The 23,245-nt window shown below is 42.1% G+C and overlaps 1 protein-coding gene and 1 long non-coding RNA gene across 2 annotated transcripts in view; one reads left to right on the top strand and one right to left on the bottom strand.

Annotated features, from left to right (window-relative positions):
- fat4 (FAT atypical cadherin 4) overlaps nucleotides 1-16,892 on the bottom strand; it is a 391,785-nt gene extending 374,893 nt beyond the window's left edge. The window contains exons 1-2 of the mRNA XM_072256139.1: nucleotides 14,336-16,892; nucleotides 1,820-4,708 (exon numbers count right to left, since the gene is read on the bottom strand). Of these exons, the coding sequence (XP_072112240.1) occupies nucleotides 1,820-4,708; nucleotides 14,336-16,546 (5,100 nt within the window). The 5' untranslated portion in view covers nucleotides 16,547-16,892. The remainder of the gene's footprint in view (nucleotides 1-1,819; nucleotides 4,709-14,335) is intronic.
- LOC140196629 (uncharacterized) lies at nucleotides 14,611-21,952 on the top strand. Its single transcript, XR_011885766.1, has 3 exons — nucleotides 14,611-14,696; nucleotides 18,020-18,176; nucleotides 21,768-21,952. It is a non-coding gene; the product is annotated as an uncharacterized lncRNA (long non-coding RNA).
- Nucleotides 21,953-23,245: the final 1,293 nt, after the last annotated feature.

The raw sequence follows: 23,245 nt of genomic DNA, 5'->3' as shown, positions 1-23,245 counted from the left end.
AATGCTGACTGGCAACTCCTCCAATGCCGCTGGTGCCAAACTGTATCAGTATCTGGCATTCCTTTGGATTCATCAACTGCGTGGAGAGGGAAGCCTGCTGCATGAGCCACAGCTTGCTCTCCAGTCATACAGCCTTGGCTTGCGTATCATGTAGTCAGCTAGGATGCAATATCCATGGCTGACTCCGACTAACAAAGGGCCTCAATAACGAAGATATAGCTATGAATGTCTTTGCGACTGAAATACTTGAAAGAAAACACATTACAGTTTTACACTGTAGAGCAGAAAGATCCTACAACAACTCGTCATTGTATTACAAATATAATCATGATATTGTACCAAAACATTGTACTATTAAATGTTCAATTAATCTTCAATAAATTATGTTGTAAGTTACTCCTGTGACAACACACACAGGAGAAAACAGCAATTGTAATGTAGTCGCATAAAATAGAACTAGCAATCAAACGTGATTTCCATTCTCCAGTATATTCTACTTAAAAACATAAATTAACTGAGTATGAAAGAAACAACAATGCTTTTCCTGTCAAAATTCTGGTGTGATTGGCCTTGCTCCATTTTTTGTTCTCCGTCAGTAGGAATTTGTTTCTCTGCATTGTGTCACTTGTATAACAGTGCACATTTCATTCGTGTATACCACTGCATTATCTCACACTACTATTTTCTCTTAACTTCACAAACATTTCTTTTAGTTTTTCTTAGTGCTGTCATATTATTCGCATTTCAAAACACACAAAAACAACCAACTAATACATTTAAATTCAGGAGATATCCATATTTACAGATTCCGAAGCAGAGGAATATGTACTATTATTAAGCAGGATGCATGCCACATAACAGGCTGAGGGAAAAAGCTACCAAGCAAGGTCATTGTCTCATCTTTTACAGTATATTCAATGTTCCAGTTTTTCCCATTGTTTGAAAAGGGTTTCCATCATTTATAACCAGGATGTAATCAATGTGATCAACAATTTATGCAATGTTGGTCATCATTTTTGCGTTCACATGATCTTTATGTACATGCACTTTTATTTTGTTAAATTGTATTTAAAATCAAATGCTGCCTATTTTTCTTACTCTGTGGTGAAAACAGAATACACAACAGTGATCAGTGGAATTAATACATATAACATTGATGATTCACTTGTTGCTTTGCCCTTTGTGGATTCTAAGGCTAAACTGACTCACAGGTTAACATTAGATCCACATTCATGGTCAGTTTTAGCATTCGTCCACTGCAACCGTCTGCTGACATTCCCACAACAGCTATTTAGACCACTGATTTTCAGTTTATAAAATCAATTCGTAATTTACAAATGTTTTGCATTTACACATAAAGGCCTTTTTGAAAAAGATGTAAACTTGATATAAGCGGAAAAATTTACTGTCAAGCAAGATCTGCACTTTTGCTGAATTATCTGCAGCACAGTCTGCAGATGCACAATCATAGAAAATGAGAGCTCTGTAAATGAACATTTCATTGGTATTGCAATTATTGATTAGTTTTAAAATCTTAATTTTCTCAAAAAGTAACAACAGCAAAATGGTGAATTAATTTCAAAACTTACACTACAATGAGATGTAAATGTCTCTTACATAAATACTGGTCAGTCTTTCCTTCCAGTTATTAGAAAGTGTATACCTACAATATGCTTTTAAATTAGCAAAAATGCTTCCTCAGCAATGGTGGTTAAAAATTGTATCTATTAATCTATTTATTATGACCTGTTACAAAACCTATTCTATGAAAGCAAGCAAATACAGAGCATTATTATCATTAAAATAATATCTCACTTACCTCTGCTTTTTGTGTCCTGGGCAGATTAGAAGATTTTTCAACTGCGTAGACATCCACAAGATAAAGATTTGGTCCTTGCTCTCGATCTAACACAGCAGCTGTTTGGATGATTCCACTTTGTTGTCCTATTGTGAAAAGGCGTCCGACAGATTTTCCACCACAACGAACTGAAACTATGTAGTACTCCAGTATTGCTGAAGAACCTCTCGGACTGGATGCCTTTAAAGAGATCACACTGGTACCCACAGGCTCTCCCTCGCGCAAAGCAGTGATATATTTTGGCTGGGTAAAGACAGGTCCATCCGTGCCCTGTAGAATAACAGTCACCTCTGTGCTGGTTGATCGTCTCTCTCGCCCAAAGTCTACAGCTGACACAACAAGTTGATAAGTGAGTCTAGAAGGAACTAAAGGTGTTACTACTCTGATATCACCACTGTATCGATCCATCATAAATGTGTCACTGTCTCCACTAACTAGTTCATACTCAACTTCTCCATTTGTTCCTTCATCCAGATCAATAGCCCTGATGGTTGTGAGAATGGAGCCCATCGTCAGAGCACTGTCCGCAATCAGAGCATTCTGAGACAGAAACACTGGAGCATTATCATTCTGATCCGTTACTAAGATAGTTATATTCTTTAGAGCAAAACGCCTGAAATCAACTGGAACTGCCTGATCAATGGCTTTTACAGTAAGTTCAAACAGATTGGAAAATTCACGGTCAATCTCCGCATTTGTCCGCAGTATCCCATCTGAAGTACCAATCACAAAATGGTTTCCTCTTGGTACTTGCTGGGCTATACAATAATGTAACTCTCCATTAATATCAGCATCAGGATCATGGGCAGCTACAGTCAATATGGATGTACCAATTGGAATATTTTCTACAATAGATTTAAAAATATCTCCAGGGGGAAAACTAGGTGCATTATCATTGAAGTCTCTAACATGAATCACTACTGACATTGTTGATGACCTTGGGGGTCTTCCTTTATCTTTTGCTGTTATGTTCAAATGGTACACAGATTGGGTTTCAAAGTCCATTTTCTTTGCAAGGAAAATGCTACCTGTATTATGACTGATGCTAAATGTTCCATGATTGTTACTTCCTGTAATGCTGTAATGAATCTCAGCATTGTCCCCAGAATCTGAGTCAGTGGCAGTAGCAGATTCTACGAGTTTTCCAACTCTCATATTTTCCAATGCATCGATGTGCATCACAGCTTGTGGAAATGAAGGAGTGTTGTCATTTTCATCCAGCACGTTGATGATTAAGGTGCATGTGGAACTCAAAGGATCACTCCCCAAGTCAACTGCAAGCAGAGTCAAGGAATAGGAAACTGTAGCTTCATGGTCCAGTTTTCCTATCAAAGTCACCTGTCCCGTGGTACTTTGAATCATAAATTGATCTTCTTCATTTCCCTCAATTATATAGTAATGTACCAAAGCATTATTTCCCTCATCAACATCCGAAGCACTCACACGGACTACTTGAGTCAAGTTTCCTGCTGATTCTGATATTGTAGCCAGATATAGGTCCCTAGTAAACCTAGGTGCATTATCATTCGTATCTGTGATGTATACTTGTACAGTAGCATGATCTTGGAGAACCTTTGGCAATCCTTGGTCTGATGCAGTTACTGTAAGGCTAAAAACTGCAGCCCCTCTTTGCCTCACTAAAGCCTCCCTATCAAACTGATGTCTACTGGTTAATTTTCCAGTGATTTCATTCAGCTCAAAATCAAGCTGGGCTGTTTCAAATGCATATTTCACGTCACCATTAAATCCAAAGTCTTTGTCCACAGCATTGATGTATCCAACAGTTGAACCAGCTTTCTGCTCTTCTTCAAAATGAAATACATAATTTGTGCTGTTAAATAAAGGTCTGTTGTCATTTACATCTTCCAGTATTATGGTCACATTCACAGTTGCACTTAGAGGCTCTACTGCCCTGTCAGCAGCAACAACCATCAAGACATAATGGCTCTGAGTTTCACGATCCAATTCAGCCTTAATGTATATTTGCCCATCAGGAAAAATACCAAACCGTTTCTCCTTGTTTCCATCTATAATGTCATAGGTGATTTCTCCATTTACTCCTGAATCCATGTCAGAGGCGAGGACCTTAAAGAACCGAGAATTCACAGGTTCGGCTTCCGAAATAGTGATTTCATATGAAAGCTGGTCAAAAACAGGTGGGTTATCATTCACATCATGCACGTAGATAGTCAAAATTAAACTCGATGAACGCTGGGGAACACCCATGTCAGAAGCTACTACTTCCACCTGGTATGAGCCTGCATTTATGTCAAGAGGTCCATTTAAAGTTACTGTTCCAGTTTTCTCATCAACGTGGAAGAGACCTTTGCGATTCTGTCGCAAGGAGTACGAAACCATGCCATTGATGCCTTCGTCAGGATCCTTAACTTTAGCTTGAAAAATTGTATGCCCCAAACCCCAATTTTCAACTGCGTTAATACTTTCAACCACATGAGGGAAATGTGGAGAATTGTCATTCAGATCCTTGATTGTAATATTAACTAAAGTCTCTCCAGTTACTGTACCACCACTTGCCACAACTTTTAACTGATAAAATGCCATTTCTTCTCTGTCTATTATACTGGCAGTATTAATTTGACCCGTTGATCCACCAATGATAAACATGCCCTTCTGGTCTCCTGAGGTGATGAGGTAAGTGATGTTGGTATTAAGATCAAGTGTAGATGCAGATACCGTGCCAACAAGGGAGCCAATAGCAATGTTTTCAAAAATAACAAAACTGTAGCTGCTCTGGCTGAATGATGGAGGTGTATCCTGCGTGTCAATAACCGTTATGGTTACAATAGCTAGCTTCTGCGAGCGGAGATTTCCACCATCTGTAGCAACTACCTAGAAGCAAAGATCATATGAAAAACATTAGATGATAGTTTGAAGAGAAAAGCCTTTAGTGTTTTGTTATCAAAAGAACAAAGGATAATATGAACATATAATATGAATAAATTTGCCAGAAATATAAAACACCAGAACACTATTTGAGTTCTCTTTTTTGTTCAATTAGAATATGAAGTAAAGCTGAAAACAGAACTTTGGAAAGTAATTTATCTGCACAATTATTTAACATAGCACCTACTTAATTATTTTCCATCAGGATTCCTGAATACCCCAAATGCATAGAACTAACCTTGCTTAGACCCCACATAGCCCCTCTCCACCACTCTCATCCCATTCCCACTAAGATCAAAGTACAAATGATCTTGGAACAATTACCATTTCATACACTAAGTATTAAAGTCTCTAGTGAGATATGGCACAGTAAAATGCTGAGAAAATGTTTCTTTATTTGCCTTCCAACAGTATGCTTGACAAAATTAATTCCCACAACATCAATGTTTCAGTCTTCATATTAATCAGAACTTGAATAAATGACATGACTAGGAAGTCCCAAATTAGAAACAATTGTATGGCTTAGGTCCACACACAGTATATTAAGCATTTTATACAACCCTTAATTAGATGGCCTGGTATGAAAACACCAATGTCCAAAAATGGAAAAGCTAACAAAAAGTAATAGAATCAGCTGGTTCATCACAGGAAAAGCCCCCTCCTCTAAGGAGCACTGCCACAAGAAAGCGGCATCTATCATCAAGGATCCCCTCTCTCTCTCCCACCATCCAGGCCATGCTCTCCTCTAGCTGCTGCAATGAGGAAGGAGGTACAGAAGCCTTAGCTTCCCCACCACCAGGTTCAGGAACAGTAATTATCCTTCAACACTCAAACTCCTGAACCGCCACAGATAACTTCACTCACCTCAACACTGAACTGATTCCACAACCTATAGACTCACTTTCAAGGACTCTGAAACTTACGTACTCATTAGCATTTTTTTTGTATTTACACAGTTTGTCTTTTACACATTGGTTGTCTTTGTGTGAAGTTATTCATTGAATCTATTGTATTTCTTTTTTCTGTGAGTGACTGAAAATGAATCTCAGGGTAGTAAATGGTGACATATACATTACTTTGATAATAAATTTACCTTGAACTTTGAGAGGATTTTCACCTTATTAATTACAGGACAGGCAGCATAAAGCTTTATGTAGGTATTAAATGACTCCTATCAATCTTATTTAAATTTAATTACGGTACACTTGGCCAGATGGCTGGGGAATAATTCAGCGCTCCAGCTCTTGAAAGTGTGAAGAGTATCATCAATCTGATTTTAATCTGAGCTCAGGTACCAAAGATCTAATCCACTGAGTTTTTCAAGGCTTAATTTTTTATTGATGATCATTCTCCATTTACAAAGTGTTTCTTTTCTTCTTACTCGAGCTTCTCTTTGTGGGGAAAAAAAACCTCATGAGATAATCTATAAAGAGATTTCCATCTACAGTGCTCAACAATATTGTCTGATACAAAATTATTTTCCCTTTATGGTTTTATTTGTGTTTGATTTGTTGTTGAAGAATCCTACTTCAAATCACACACTGTTTCCTCCTAAACCATGACAGGCAAAGCAAAATAATTGAAAGGAATATTTTATCCAAATGAAAAGTATCACATCTTATTTTGTCACTTTACTGCCCTAACAACATCAACCTATATTTACACAATATTTTCAGTAAGGTTATCCTTCACAGAATAATTATGAAGCAAAACTGGCATGGGTCCAAAGGAAGAAATACTAGCTGAGGTAAATAATGGGTTGGTTGAAGAGTTTTAACTTAAAGGAAGTGGGTTACGATGGAGGTAGCAGAATTATGGAGGTTGCAAGACAAGAACGCAACTAGGAGAACATTGGAATATATTTGATATGGACTGATGCACAATGTTGTAATTCTGACAAGCTTGAGGGGGATTTATAAGCATAAAACTCTTTCTCCCATGCCATATCTACTTTAATTGTACCCATCTTTTTTATGTGTATTTCATACCCTGTCAAACATATTTTCTGTTGAGTAAATCCATGTAAAATTTGGAACTCTAGAAGATGAAAATATTTATATTACAACTACATTGATCAAAACTATAGTTTAAATAAAAGAATTGCAAAGAAGTACACAAAGTAAGTGAAAGGGAGAAAACTATGCACTATAAAGGTCTTCTTATAAAGTATTTGAAAACCTAAAAGTTTCAGATGCATATAGCTCTAGACAACAGCTTTGTCACTGAGTATCAGTTCATTGCCCTTCTTGCTAGTTAACTTCATTTCTGTGGGAGTTCTTCCATCCAAAGCCTCTAGTTACATAATCCCTTACAACCCATCTCTAAACCTGCCCAAGATCCTAAATAAAAGCATTTTGGGCATATCAATAATACTATTGAACTTATTTCTCCCTTCCTTGACTCTACACTTTCTTGTTGGTCCAGACTCCTCTTATTTACTTTCATGTACCTCTGATACCCTCCAACACTGACTGTTGCCAATTCCCTAGTCTCAACCAGAATGACACATATCCAATAGAAACACAGACTTCCATAGCTATATTGTCTATATCTTTACCTATTCCACTCCTGAAAGAGCTCCATTTAAGCTTTTGTCTCTGTAAATTAGCTCTGATGATGAGTTTTTCCACAGAAGTACATCTGGGTTGTCTTCCTTTTCCTTTATCTGTGACTTCCCCTCCACCTGAGCTGTTCAAGCTCTTGATCAAGCACCGTCAATTTTCTGAAACTCTGTTCTCAACCCCTTTCCTCATGAACAAAGCAAGGCCCCCTGTATTCAAGACTCCACATTGAACCCTTAATTTCAGCTACCTTCAAAGAGACACCCACCTTACCTTCTACTACCTTCAAAGCATTCTGAAAGGATTGTGCTCCTTGTGATTTCCTGATTTCTATTCCACTATCTAGGAAGCTAAACCAACCTTCCATGTGAAGTAGTGATTCATTTGCACTGATACTAATTTGGTGTTTTGTATTCAATACACATGATGTGGTCTCCTCTATACCAGAAAACAAAAAGCACTGCTTGCATGATTACTTTGCGGAGCACCTTTAGTCACCCCATCTGAGCTTCCAGTTGCTTGTACTCTCATATTCCCACTCAGTCTCCTGCATGGCTTCAATAAGACCTAATGTAAGCTTAAGAAACAGTATGTCATCTTATGTCTATGATTTTGCTGACATCAAGATTCAATATATTACAACTATTCAACTTGGAACCAGAGCAATCCTGAGCTTTCTTTTGACCCATTTATCCCTTCCTTCCTATCCACCCTCTCTGCAACTTACAACTATCCTGTCTCCTCTCTTCCCTCATTCTGATGAGGAGTATTGGACCAAAACATTAAAGCTATTTCTCTTTCCACAGTGGTTGTCTGCCTTGCTGGTATTTTTTTTTTTTTTGCCCATACAAAGTACTTTTTTTTTTACCACAAGCAATATGATTACTTTGTTAAATGCGAAAAAAAAATGTCTACATAATTGTTCAACTAATGGAATCATGTATATCACCGCAGTGACTATAATTTACACGAGTTCTCACATTTGAACAAGACAGGAAAATGTCAGTCCAACCAAGCATAACTATACAATGGATTGAAGAGCTCAAGGCCACAACTGCAATTCCAGTAACTGGTGACAATAGGGGTTCCAGACAAGTTAAGACAAAAGAATGACTAATTCCAATTTTAAAAAAACAAAGAAAAATGTTTTTTTTTTTGCTATCATTTATTCACTTAGTGGCAGGTTTTCTATAAGCAACTCAATAGGTAATATACTTAGTGTGCTCACTGACTTTTTCACGAAAGTGAGAATCAATAGCTCGTCTCCTTTCCTTTGGAAAATTTTAAGGACAATACAATGCCGGTTTTGAAACTTAGTGCACAATATAAAGATGGAATGTCCAAATACATTAATTTTAAATGTATTTGACGATCATTTTAATAAATATATTCCTTATTTCTCCATTGAAGACTTTTTATACCAATTTTTTGATTTTTAGTGATCCAATAAATTTGGTCTCAAAATTCAGTACCCAATGGAGTTCAAAAATCCTAAATCACAAATTTCCTAACATTTTGTATTTATGTTCTCATCATTCCTCAAGTTGAATATATTGATTTAACTTTAAAAGCCACTAATGTATGATAGAACACATTAAATATTATTAATATGAAAAGTCTCAATAGATAACTTACGAAAATTTGGATAATGATTGAACAAGTGCTTTCCCTAAATCACAATGCTCAAGAACTTAGAAAATGCGTTGAAGTTGAAACCCGCTCATTGGATTTCATGATATTTGCAATGATTTTACGTATGTTTGAGTGCGGACTAAGGAGAATATAAAGTAAAAATTATGCTTATCAGCATCATTTATTTTATTGGCAGCTTGAAAGCTCAGAATTATATTTCTTTTGCTTTTTCATGCAGTTCTTTCTGACTGATGAAATTGCCTTCAGCTAATGGATCAGCTAGCTTTCCACAAATATCACTGCTACCTACTTATTGGGAGCTACAAAGCTATGTCTTAAAATCCTTTTAGTCTCCATGTGCTTCACTTCACCTTTGGAATCAGAAACTCAATAGATTACAAGCAATCGTGTTTATATCTTTCCTCAGCCACAGCATAATGACAGTCTATTAAAAGACTTCATCTCCAGGAGGTAAATATTTAGTCACACATTACTGCAATTAGAATAGCTCGAATTGTAACTGTTAAGGTTGTCATAATAAAGAACTTGTTTAACAGGTCTGTGGAATAAGACTTTATATTAAAAAACCCTGCTTTGTAACGTTGAAGGAACATCAGTCTGGTATATCATAATTAGATCATGATGTGGATTCAGCATGGTGTGAAAATAAATCACAGCCCTATTTTACTTTCTCATATGTAAAAAAAAGTTATCATCACCCTCTGCGACTTTCAAGAAGTGCAGTGTGTTGTTTCTTACTGACTTATGATCCCTTGCCTGTGCTGAATTAACTATTCTCAGTCGGCAAACAGTTGAAGCAACACAATTGGAAACTGATCTAAATCTTACATCCCAAAAACCAGGTGGACTGGAGTCAAGTCCATGGATAAATTGCAATGTAGGAATGAGTACTTCAAATTAACATTTTGTTGCAAAGGCAGCAAGGAAAGAAGTATGCAGTCAATCTACTCCCAGGAAACAAGCTGATCTCAAATATTACAATAAAGCTTCTCTTTATTATAATCATCTTTTTTTAAACCTGAAAGTTAATAGCATTTCCCATGCTTTGGGAAACCCAGCAACTGAAAGATGAAAGGATTGAATCTATTAGAGAAATGTCTTCACAACTAAAACTTGCTGGCCAGGAACAGCAGCAACAAGAAGCAACCATTAAATACACAGATGCATATACACGCAAATACCATCTGATCACCGAGCTGCCACCCCCACTTCAATCAGAACCCGCACCCCTAGAATCTACCGCAGTGTCACAATTAGGATCAGCCTCACACCCTACAACCCAAACCTACCTTCCTCTGCATTAAGTCTCTGAAATCCCACTCCCTCCAAAGAATCTAGATCCCGCCCCCCCCCCGCCCCACTGTCGATCGTTTTCTCTGGTTCCACAATGACTTTCTGCTTGCTGGCACTCAAGTGTCTGCCTTCAGGAAAACTTCACACCCAAGAGGTTCCCAAGGGCAGTAACCTCACTTAAGACGCTAAGATACAGGTGTCCCCCACTTTTCGAACGTTCGTTTTACGAAACCTTACTGTTACGAAAGACCTACATTAGTACACGTTTCCCCCGCCATTCGAAGGTAGAGTGTTCTTATGAAACGGTTCGTAAGCCGAAATGTCGTAAAGTGAAGAAGCAACTACCATTTATTTATATGGGAAAATTTTGTGAGCATTCACAGACCCAAAAATAACCTCCAAATCATGCCAAATAACATATAAAACCTGAAATAACAGTAACATATAGTAAAAGCAGGAATAATATGATAAATACACAGCCTATATAAAGTAGAAATACTTTTCCACCATCATTGCCGGCACTGTTCTCCGTAGCGAAAATCTCACGCAAATGCCGACGGCAGAAAATCTCACGCAAGCGCTGTTGGCAAAAACATGGCGCAAACGCTCTCCAGTAACCTTTAAGCTATGAAGCTGCCAAATCATACCAAAAAACACGTAAAAATACACAGCCTATATAAAGTAGAAATAATGTATGTACAGTGTAGTATCACTTACCGGATTTGGGAAGACAGCGCAGAGCACACTGATGATGGTGTGTTAGACTGAGTCGTCACAGGTCGGGGTGGTGCAGTAGCGAAAACAGGGTACTAAGGTAGGTCTTTCGTAACAGTGAGGTTTCGTAAAGCGAACGTTCGAAAAGCAAGGGACACCTGTATCTTGTTTTCGCTAACAGGAGTTTTCACTGATATGAAAAAAATCAGTGTGCGAAAAAATCAGCACGCAATAAAAGGCAGCACGCGCCCCGAGCAGCTGCTCTCCCCCCGATTCTCGCCAGTATTGTTTTAACACGTGCCTGTGAGCAGCCATTTGCAAGATGAGTTCTGAGGTACTGGAAAAGCCTGAAAGAGCTCGTAAGGGTATTACACTTAGCGTAAAACTAGACATAATTAAGCGTTTTGATCGTGGTGAACGAAGTAAGGACAAAGTGAGTTTGGCTTGTGGAAGTTGACGAAGATGATGTTGAAGAGGTTTTGGCATCCCATGACCAAGAACTGACAGATGAAGAGCTGATGCAATTGGAAGAAGAAAGGATAACAATCGAAACCGAATGCAGTAGCAAAACGAACGTGAAGCAACTGCGTGAGATTTTCGCTGCAATTATAAAGTGCGACTTTAATTTTGAAAGGGTATGTAGGTTTAGGGGATATTTGCAAGGTGGTTTGAGTCCTTATTAAGGAACTGTATGATAGAAAAACGCGCGAGGCTCAGCAGTCAAGCAAGCCTTCCACATCAGCCACAGCAGACAACGAACCTCGACCTTCGACATCGAGGCGGGTAGTCATAGGAGAAGATAAGCTGCCTGCTCTAATGGAAACAGATGACAAGATGACACTCCAGTGTCCCACCACCCCAACCCCCAGGCCACGGACAGATACCGATTCGCGGAGAATGCATCAGTAGCCGGGAGGCACACAGCACATCTTTCAAGAAAAAAGCCGAAATAAACATGCTAATTAATTAGGTGCCGCCTCACACGTAAATGTCGGCCCAGATCAGAGGCGATGCAATCGACAATTGGCACTGATCTGGGCCGACAATTACATGTCGGGTGGCACCTAATTAACTAGCATGTTTATTTCAGCTTTTTTGTTAAAGATGTGCTGTGTGCATCCCGGCTACCGCTGGACGCCTGCATGCTTCGCGGTTCGGTATCAGTCGGCGGCCTGGAGGGTGGGGGCCACTGCACCACCCCAACCTGCGACGACTCATTCTACACACCATCATCGGTGTGCTCTGCGCTGTCTTCCCAATTCCGGTAAGTGAACACATTATTTCTACTTTATATAGGCTGTGTATTTTTACGTGTTATTTGGTATGAGTTGGCAGTTTCATAGCTTAAAGGTTACTGGAGAGCGTTTGCGCCATGTTTTTGCCAACAGCGCTTGCATGAGATTTTCTGCCGACGGCGCTTGTGTGAGATTTTCGCTACAGAGAACAGTGCCGGCAATGATTGTGGAAAACTTTATATAGGCTGTGTATTTATCATATTATTCCTGCTTTTACTATATGTTACTGTTATTTCAGGTTTTATGTGTTATTTGGCATGATTTGGTAGGTTATTTTTGGGTGTGCGAATGCTCACAAAATTTTCCCATAGAAATAAATGGTAATTGCTTTTTCGCTTTACGACATTTTGGCTTACGAACCGTTTCATAGGAACACTCTACCTTTGGATGGCGAGGGAAACCTGTATAGGAGCAGAATTAAGCCATTTGGCCCATCAAATCTGCTCCGTCATTTCATCATAGCTGATCCATTTTCTTTTACAGCCCCAATCTCCTGTCTTCTCCAGAGTCCTTACTTCGAGGACTCCTACTGTTAAATTCTCACCTAACAGATCTCAAATCCAGACCATTATTGCTCAAAATTGAATCGAGAAAATCTCCTAATTGGATAAGATGCCAAAGGGTCATCACTGTTTATGGAATTACATTCTGGAATAAGGTAGAGGGATTAGACAAGCAGAAACAAGTACTAAGTAACCATCAAATACTTAGAATTTCTCAATGAATTTCTTTAAATTTTTGAACATCTTATCATGGTCATTCTACTTGAGAGATGCTGTTTGGAGACTTTCCACTCTCTGTGGGAAACTCAAGCAAGTCATAATCCAGTAAGTTGTTTCCTGACAAGTGACACGCTATCAGCATTAGCTCTGGTAAGGTAACAGGTTATAGTTTAATATTAGATAGCATGTAATCCAAGGTCACCATTGAGGAAGGAAAGGCAGGCATAGATTATGTTGTGGATATCAATCAGTATAGAAATCCAATGACCGCTGAAGGTGGACTCACAAAGTAAATGAGATAGTGAAGAAGGGGTATGAGAAAACACACCTTCATTAGGTAGGGTATACAATATTTAGACTGGTGCAGTAGTACAACCAGTAGAGCCACTGCCACACAGTACCAAATACTGATTCAATTCTGACCTCAGTATGGAGTTTGAACGGGTTTCCTGTAATGTTGTGGGTTTTATCCAGGTGTTCTAGATTACTTCCACACCCCAAAGGCATGTGGTCACATGATAGGCTAATTGGCAACTGCAATTTGCCCTTCATGTGTAGATGAATAATAGAATCTGGGGGAGCTGATGAGAATATGTGGAGGAAAAATATGGAAATACGGTTTAAATGGGTGGTTGATGATCAGCACAGATTTGAGGAGCTAAAGGGGCTGTTTTTGTGCTCTATCTCTCAGTCTTTATGGCTCATTAATACGCTCCTCATAGATTGCCAGGACCAGTGATCCTTCATGGAAGGAAGACACCTCCCTACAAGTATGAGGAAATTAGAGATCCAGCCATCCAGCTTCTAGTGAAGGACTGAATATTAATGATAGATGTAAAGATCACTGTTTTAAAAAAAAAATTACCAGCAAAATATCTCAGACATTACAGCTTCTTCAAAATGATATTAACACAGAAGGCATCATTAATTTTCCAAGATCATTCATCCCCAACTGAATCAACTTTATCTCTAACTGAAGCAGGTTCTGGCACAAGTTCTAAAGAACAGTACAAACTTCAATGACTGATTAGGGCCAATCTCCATGGAAAATTATGAAAAAGTCATCTGCACATGCTCAAAAAAAAAGCATACCTTGAAAATGTGTTTGGAGCGCTTCCCAAAGTAGTGGGGGAGGAACAACAGCTGCGGCAGCATATCCCTGAAACAAGGCTTTTAAATTTGGGACGTCTGTTAACAGCAGCTTGGGAGGATTTCAGCTCCTCCTCACGCTTCCACTAGTGTGTACTATTAACTCGCTTACTTTTATTGTAGTTACGGATTTGTGAAGCACGCTAAAGTGAAAACAAACAATCTAGTGCGCTACAAATCGTCTACCTGCAGCTGGTAAGCCGTCCTCTCCTCCCGGTCCAGAGACATCCTGGTGGAGATGACACCCGTGTGGTGGTTGATGTGGAACCTGGAGGTGTCTCCTGCCGTGATGGTGTAGCTGACAGTCCCGTTGCTGCCCAAGTCGGGGTCGGCGGCCGACACGGCGGTGATGTAGGCGCCGGGGGGCTCGTTCTCCTTAATGTTGGCGAAGTACTGCAGCGGGTAGAAGGTCGGGCTGTTGTCGTTGATGTCCAGCAGCGTGATGTTGACCTGGGTCACTGAGGAGAGCGGGGGCTCGCCCTTGTCGCGGGCTTGCACCAGCAAGACGTAGGCGGCCTGCTGCTCCCGGTCCAGCTCGGCGAGGCAGGTGAGGAGGCCGGACACCGGGTCCAGGCGGAAGAGCTGCCGGTAACCGGGCGGGGTGTCGGGCACCAGCAGGTAGCGCACGGTGCCGTTGGCGCCCAAGTCCTTGTCGACGGCGGTGAGGGCGACCAGCGGGGTTCCGGGCGGCGAGTGCTCGGCGATGGCGGAGGAGTAGGAGGGCTCGGTGAAGGTGGGCGCCTGGTCGTTGACATCGCCGATGGTGATGCTGAGGGTGGCGTAGGAGGTGCGCGGCTGCAGGCCCTGGTCGCGGGCGCTGATGTTGAGCCGCAGTTCGGCCGCCGTCTCCCGGTCGAGGGCGGCGGCGCTGGTGATGAGGCCGCTCTCCTCGCTGATGTTGAACCAGCCCAGCCGGTTGCCGGACACCACCGAGTAGCGGAGCTGCGCGTTGAGGCCGGAGTCGCCGTCGGTGGCCCGCAAGCCGCCGATGTAGCTGCCGAGCGGCACGTCCTCGGCCACGTGCACCTGGTAGTGCGGCCGCTCGAAGACGGGTGGGTGGTCGTTGATGTCGTTGATGAAGATGAGCAGGCTGGCGAGCGAGGAGCGGGCGAGCGGCAGCCCCTGGTCGCACACCGACACAGTCAGGTTGTAGGCCGGGATGCGCTCCCGGTCCAGGGCGCTGGCCACCTTGATCAGGCTGAGGCCCGGCACCGGCGACCGCTGCACTGAGAAGTGCAGCTGTTCGTTGCCGGCCAGGATCGACACCGAGATGTTGCCGTTGGCCGACGAGTCGGCGTCGCTCACCGTCAGCAGCGCCACCACCGTGCCGATGGGCGCGTTCTCGTCCACCGCCGCGAACCGCGAGTTGGCCGGCAGGTAGCGGAACTTCACCAGCGGGTCGTTGTCGTTCACGTCCAGCAGTTTGACGGTGGCCTCGGTGCGGCCGCTCAGCGAGGGGCTGCCGCCGTCGCTGGCCCGGATCACTAACGAGTATTCCTTCTTCGTCTCGTAGTCGAGCTGCTCCTTGACGGTCAGCACCCCGGTCAATGGCTCCATGTGGAAGGGGCTGCCCTCATCCACCGAAAACACCAGGTCGGCATTGGCTCCTTGGTCTAGGTCGCTGGCCGTCACCTGCAGCACGCTGGAGCCGATGGGCACACTCTCGTAAACGCTGGCCTGGTAGTGAGCCTGCGAGAATCGGGGCGAGTTGTCGTTGGTGTCCTGCACGGTGACATTGACCTGCAAGTAACCGAATCGCTTGGGCTGCCCGCGGTCCTCCACCTCCACCAGCAGCTGATAGAAAGGATCCGTCTCCCTGTCCAGCCCGCCGGTCGACACCAGGTGCATGAAGGCGCCTTCGCCACTCGGGTTGACCGTGATATCCAGGCGGAATTTGCCTTCCTCGTTGCCCTGTACGATGCGGTAGGAGCGGTGGTCCACGCCGTTGGTGCCGATATCCGCGTCGGTGGCCGTGTCCAGGATCACCTGCCGCCCGCCGCTCGGGTCCTCCCTGAAGCTCACCACGATGCTGGGCTCGGGGAAGACCGGCGCGTTGTCGTTGACATCCAGCACGATGATGCGGACCTCGGTGGGGTAGGTGGGCTGGCTGGACAACACCACGATATTGATCACGTCGCTGGGCAGGGTTTCGCGATCGATCACCGCGGTCGTGCAGATGACACCTGTGGTGGCATTGATGGCGAACAACGCGTGGTTTTCGCTGAAGCGATAGGTGAAGTCCGGCTTGGTGAGTATGGTGCCCACCAGGGTCTCAGGAGGCAGCTCCTCCTCGATCTTAAACACTTGGCGTTGTTGGTTGGACGCGGCATCCCAACAAAAGCTCAGGAGCACCAGCAAGACGGTGAGAAGATTACAGCTTCTACCTAACGGTACCATGGTACAGGAGTGTTCTCAAACCACCTTTCCAGCAAGATACAACTCTTCCAAAAGGCATCAAATCTCAGCGAATCTAGGGGCAAATCCTAGTAACGGCTACCGATAGAGTACCTTTGTAAGCGGCACCGTCTTCACGACTTATTTAAGTTAAAAAGTTTGTTTCTTCAGCCGCTTCTCTTCAGAAAGTTTTTCGAAGCAGCTGTTGGCGTTTCCATAAAAAAATTTTGTAAACTTTTGCTTGATCCACTCCAACTTTTAAAGCTTTGATTCCCCCTGTTATGTCCCAACTTGCAGATTGCTACGGGAGAGAGTATTCGGATACAGTTTCAGCACACTGCCGCTCTCGCTGCCGCACCAATAAAGACATGACTCGCTTTGGTCATTCCCGGGATCTTGATTTTTTTCCACTTTCTCCCAATACAACCAAACTCCACAGCACAGGAAAGACTCCGCCCGCCCCTCAATCTGCCGCTGCCGTTCCGACCATTGGTTCGTACTCGTATCCCTCCGCTCTCCCTCTTCCCAAATTGTGTTCGTCCCCCTGCGGGCAATGCTGCCGTCAGTCACAATGAGTGGCAGCGGGTCCCGCACCCCCCCCCACCCCTCGCGGGAGGGAGGTAGATTGAGCCAACATGTGATGTAAGGTGAGGGTCGAAAATAAGGAGAAAGGGGGCGTGGTTAATGGGGCCGCGCATTGGAACTGTACAGGAATAACTTTAAGGATTTGCGGCTCTGGTTTATGTAGCAATGGTTGCAGGCGATGTGCTCCACAAGGGGTGGTGACATTTTTAAAGCGAAACCTAAAATTGACACAATGAACCAATATCCAATTTAAAGTTTCGTGCCTTTTTACTCTAATCAATTTCAGTGTGTTGAATCTAGTAGATGGAGCGTTGAATGTGAACTGGACCGTTACATGTTCCGCATAGTTTTTCAAACGGAGAGTGTCAAACTCCCTGCCTGGCTGGACCCATTGCAGCCATTCAGTCAGATTTGTTTTCAGCAGTCACCTCTTTACCACTTATCAGATAAATAACAAATATACCAACCAGTTTTAATTTTGCAAAATATACTTTGTAAATTCAAGAGAAAATAAGTTGAACCCTAGTTAATTCTAAGAGTTTGATACTGTGTGGCAATGTTTCACAGAGCACAGACCTTTGTCCATTGCAAACCACTTTAATCCTGTTAAAGTTTTAAGTGCTATAAAGCAGCAGCGCCAGCAACTTTCCGAATTTTAGAAGTACTATATTACCAAAAATATCCTGAGTCGTTCGCAACAGTATTTCTTTCTCTAATGGGACAAATATTCTTAAACTAAGAATTCATCGTTTGCGATACAACAGCGTCCTCTAGTGTTCAATCGGAGTTGATGTTCATATATAATTTATGTTCTGTACCTTGACAAATACATTTAAATGTGGTTGATGTTTACATAAAATTTGAAACGAAAGATATCTTCATGCTTTTCAGGTGCGATCATACTTTCAGGTGAAAAAGGCAGAATCCAACATTGCAAGTGAGCAAGCAAACAAACTGGTTGAGGAACTCAGCAGGTCAGACATCTGTGGAGGGACATGGAAAGTCAACATTTCAGGAGGATACCTTTTAACTGGACTTAAAGATAGAGGTAATATAACCGGAGAAGAGGTGGTAGAATTGGGTGGAGTAAGTGGATCCATGCAAGGAGGAGTGATTGACAGGAGAGGGGTGGAAGCATGGAAATAACGATAGAGGCTAGGAGGTGATGGGCAGAGGCAACAAAGGGTTAGAGATGATCGATTCTGCTAGGAAAGGAAGGTGGAGCATGGAACCAAATAAAGGAAGAGGGGTGGGTAGACGTGAACCCAGTGGGAAGAGTGTGTGAGTGATGGGCAGATGGAGCAGGGCAAAATAATTCAGTGACTGTAGGAGGAACTGAGTAGATCAGGTGAAGAGTGAAAATAGGGGACACATGGGAAACAAGTTACCTGAAATTGGAGAATGTAATGTTCATGCCTTCAGGTTGTGGAATAAGGTACAGTTTAGTGTTTAGTCTTGCCTTGGCAGTGGAGGGGCCTGAGAACAGGCTGGGGGAATGGAGAGGAGAATTAAAATGACTGGCAGTTGGATGTTTCAGATGGCCTTGGAATGGACTGGACTGGTCAGTGTGTGGGAATAGAGAGGAGAATTAAAATGACTGGCAGTTGCATTTTTCAGCTGGCCTTGGTGTGTGGAGCACAGATGCTCAGAAAGTAGTCACCGAATCTGCACTTGGTCTCATTGATGCCACATCTAGAGCATTGACTGCAATAAACAAGGTTGGAGGAGATGCATGTGAATTTTTATCTCATCTGGAAGGGCTGTTTAGTTCCTTGGATGGTGCTGAGGAAAGAGGTGTCCGTGTAAGATGTGCTACTCCTCGTACAGTTGCAGAACCTGCCTCGGAAAGGGGGTGGGATGAGTGAATCAGGGAATCGTAAAGAGAGTGGTTCCTGTGCAAAGCTGAAAAGAGTGAGGAGGCGAAGATACAGCTGCTGATGGGGTCATATAGTATCTGATATGTAGCCCCCCGGTAAGCCTCAGGCTGGCTCAGCTCGCTTTCGTCTAGGGGGAGCAGCCTTTGTCCCCGCCAAACTGGGTAATCAAGTTTGTGTGGATGCTGTGCGATGTACCCCACCACGCCAAATAACAGACAATACACCATATGCAATTAAATGATTACACTTTATAGATCTTATTGGAACTGTAATTAATAGAGATAAAATATAAAAGAAAAATAAAAGGCGCCAAACTTATCAAAGTTCAACCACTTCGTGCTCAATAGTTGGAGCTCAATTAACGGAGTCTTCTTTCCACCATTCGATTCCTTCTGACCCCCTTGACCCGCCGCCTGGGACCAACCACGGTGGTCGACCATATGCTTCACACTAGTCTGTCTTCATCTCCTCTCCTCGCCGAAGACCCTGGGCCTTGGACTGACGCTCAGGGTCCGTCCTGCCGCCCAGCTTACAGCATCGCGTCTCCTCCCTCTGCCCCCATCCGCCTTCTGCTCCAAAGCCTGCGAAAAACAATAACTTACAGACACACAAGAAAGAATAATATCTATCCCAATTGGTTAGCAAATGAATATAATTCTCTTTATAACCCAAACAAGCTGCGAGAGAGAGAGAAGCACTTTCTCAGCAGTTAACATAACAAAGAAGTCATTTTCATTAGCCTTAGCAGTAACATAAAAGAAGAAACCCTTACAGATAGAAATATTGAAGAATGATTTTCTGCATTGTAGGCTGGTAGGTGATAGGGAAGGACGAGGGAACCTGTCTGGGTGAGAATGGGGTAAGAGTAGAAGTGCAGGAAGTAGCGAAGATGCAGCTGAGGGCTCCATCAACCACGGGAGAAACCCCGATTTTCTGAATGGAAAGCTTCATCTTGAGAACAGGTGTGGCAGTGAGGAAACAGAGAGAGGGGAATGTCATCCTTTACACCTCTTTCCATCCTATGTAATGGAGAATGATTTTGCTTGACTTTCAGGAAATCGCAACAGGTTTTTTTAAGGGTATAAGCTGGGAAAGGTTAGTTGGTCCTTCAGGTATGTTTCAACATTCAGCAAGACCATGGCTCAACCAATCATATTTTCAGTACTACTTTTCTGCTCTTCAGTCTATCCCTTGATTCATTTGTGTTTCAACGTCTGCCTTCAGTATATCCAGTGATCCCGTCCATGGTACTGTCTGGGGTACAGAATTACAGAGAGTCATATTTGTCTTGAGAGAAAAAATTCTTCCTTATTTCCATCTAAAGTCGTAACTTTTTATTCTAAATTCTATCTACACACGCTATCCCAACCAGGGGAAATTCTCAGTATCGGTTCTGTTAAACTCACTCAAAATCTTACACCAGCTCACATTCATCTATGTATGTTCCATTAAGTGTGTCTCAAGTAATTGTATGTCATCCTAATGAATTCTCACTGCACTGTCTCCAATGCAAGCACATCTTCATGAAGATAGGGAAGTTATTTACAGTCAGTGGCCACTTTATTCAATATGTCGTGTACTCCTACTCTTTAATGCAAATATCTAATCAGCCAATCATGTGGCTGCAACTCAATGCATAAAAGCATGCAGACATAGTCAAGAGGTTCAGACCAAACTTCAGAAAGGGGAGGAAATGTGATCTAAGTGACTTTGACTCTGTCTAGAGTTAACTGAGAATAATGTGAAAAATAAAAAATATATATCCTTTGAGTGGCAGTTCTGTGAGCAAAACAGTCTTGCTAATGAGGGAGGTCTCAGAATTACTATACTGGTTCAAGCTGTCAGGAAGGTGACAGTAACTCAACCATGCATTACAACAGTGATATGCGGAAGAGCATCTCTGAACAGGATGAGCTGCAACAGCAGAAGACCACAAACATACGCTCAATGACCTCTTTATTAGGTACAGGAGGTACCAAATAAAGTGGCTTCTGAATTTATGTCATTACCAGAACAGTATAAAGTTACATTAAAACTTCCCCGCCTTTATATGTCAGAACCCTTATAATGAAGATCAATGTTAGCTCTACTAAAAGTTGCTGTATCTATACACTAACATTTGTGTTTAGGATTGTCTTTATAGGTCCTGTAGAGGCAAACCTCCCTGTCAGTCTTGGGTACACTACTGTTGGACTAGCGCAGTCTCTATGTTGCATCTTTGCAAGTAAAGATGGAAGATGAAGACTGAGCTAGGCAAATTGTGTCTCCGCCTGTGTATTGAAGGGGCATGCATGATCAGTCTGGGACAGTAGCAGATTGGCTTTACCTGTTCATGGATACAAACAGATCACTAAACCAGTCTGCTATGACAACTGTGACGTCAAGTACCTGCATTCAGTTTTGACCTGGTATGTTGACAGGTGGGTAAGATACATCATAGCAGTAATTTAAGTTAGCGACCATTATGACAAGGCTTGTAATTTGCCTATTATCTTCTTCATCCATGTATGTGCAAAGAGCATCATCTGCTTGGCCAGTGGAATCTCACTATACACATCTCTCCCCATAATTGTTCTGAAACCCCTGTAGTTTTCTCTGCAGCCAATATCAGTGATGAAGGTGCTCTTTGGGAAGAGTTGCTCACAACCCTTGTATTCTGCAGGATTTCCCACTGCCCTTGGTTGACAGACTTGTTCCCTTTAGCATCAACATGGTGGGAACTGCTGCTTTCTATTAACAGTATGCCATGTGTTTTATTGCAGATAACAGCTATGCATCTCATTATATTACAGCTGAAGCAAATAACCTCCGACAATAAATGTAGGGCACTGGGTGGTTACCATGGCAATGGTGGCAAATGGTTTTATCATCAAACCAGTTCTTTGTACCCACCTGACCCATAATCAAAAAAGAGGACTTCGCCTATTATCACAGCTTCATCCTCAACCTCCACAGGAAGTTTTGCATTTCACCTGAAATAAATTTTCTGCATTTTTTTTGTATGGTATTTTCTTGGTGCTGACAATTTAGTATACTTTGTTGAAGTCGTATGTGTTGAACAAGGTTATCACATTGCACATTATCAATGAATTTACACAACTTGCTTTTGTAAAGCATGGAGAAAAAAGTCCTGATGTTACAGTACTATACCAAATTCATCAACAGTGTAGGCTCTAATTACTTTACCTTGCTCTGACTATAAATTTTAATGTTAAAACTGAACATTTTTACTGAGTCACTAGGTCAAATTGGCTGAGCAATTTATGAACTGCTTCCTCTTTGTCCATTTTCCCTCTTCTTGATCCATCCTTTCCTTGTACATTCACCCCACCACCCACTCTTCCCCTTCATTCATTCCATTTGCCTACCCCACCTCCTTTATTTGGTTCCATGCTCCACCTTCATTTCCTGTCGGGTTCCATCATCGACAGCCCTTTGCTTCCTTCTATCACCTCCCAGTCTTTGTTTCTATTTTCATTCTTTTCCAACATATTTCTGCACCTACATCCGCTTATTGGGTCTTGCTCCACTCTTTCCTTCACCTCTTGACATTAGCTTCCTCCTCCGTATCTTTCAGTCCGGATGAAGGATTTTGTCTGGAAACATCATCTATCCATTTCCTTGCTTATTGCCTGACCTGCTGAGTTTCTCCTGTATTTTATTGGTTTACAATTACTCAACAGTTTCACTGACCAGATCATCAATGGCTGTACATGGTGTTGATAAATCAATTAATTTTCCATTGGTATGTAGACCAATATTGTCCAAAAGAATTATCTCTTTTTACTTGAAATTCACTTTGATTTTTGCTTACCTGCTCCAATTAGCTCCTTTGCATTATTTCATGATAAATCAATTCCATTTATTCTAGATATGTCTGCAACTTTACCTGTGTCATATTCTGGGTTCCCAACATGTATGTGGTCTGATTCTTACCGCCCACTTTTTTAACCTGCTTTCAATGGAAAGAGTTTTATTCTGTGATTGCTGTATCCTACCTTTGTTGCTAGAGTGATTTCTGCAGCTGCAGTGAGTTCAGCAATTATGGAGGTCTTGACTACTTACTCAGAGCACAGCTATTTATTCAGGTGTACCCCCACAGCATAAAGGAAATGACTCCCTACACATTATTACAGATGACACCTGCAACCATTAACATATCCAAAATGCTAGACTATTTATGCTATTTATTTTTAATTCAGATAGTTTCAGGCTGTACCTAGAGACATTTTTACAATGA

The sequence above is a fragment of the Mobula birostris genome, chromosome 4, assembly GCF_030028105.1.
Source record: "Mobula birostris isolate sMobBir1 chromosome 4, sMobBir1.hap1, whole genome shotgun sequence".
NCBI lineage: Eukaryota > Metazoa > Chordata > Chondrichthyes > Myliobatiformes > Myliobatidae > Mobula > Mobula birostris.
Note: the sequence above shows the minus strand (reverse complement) of the source record. Positions and strands in the feature narration are given on the sequence as shown.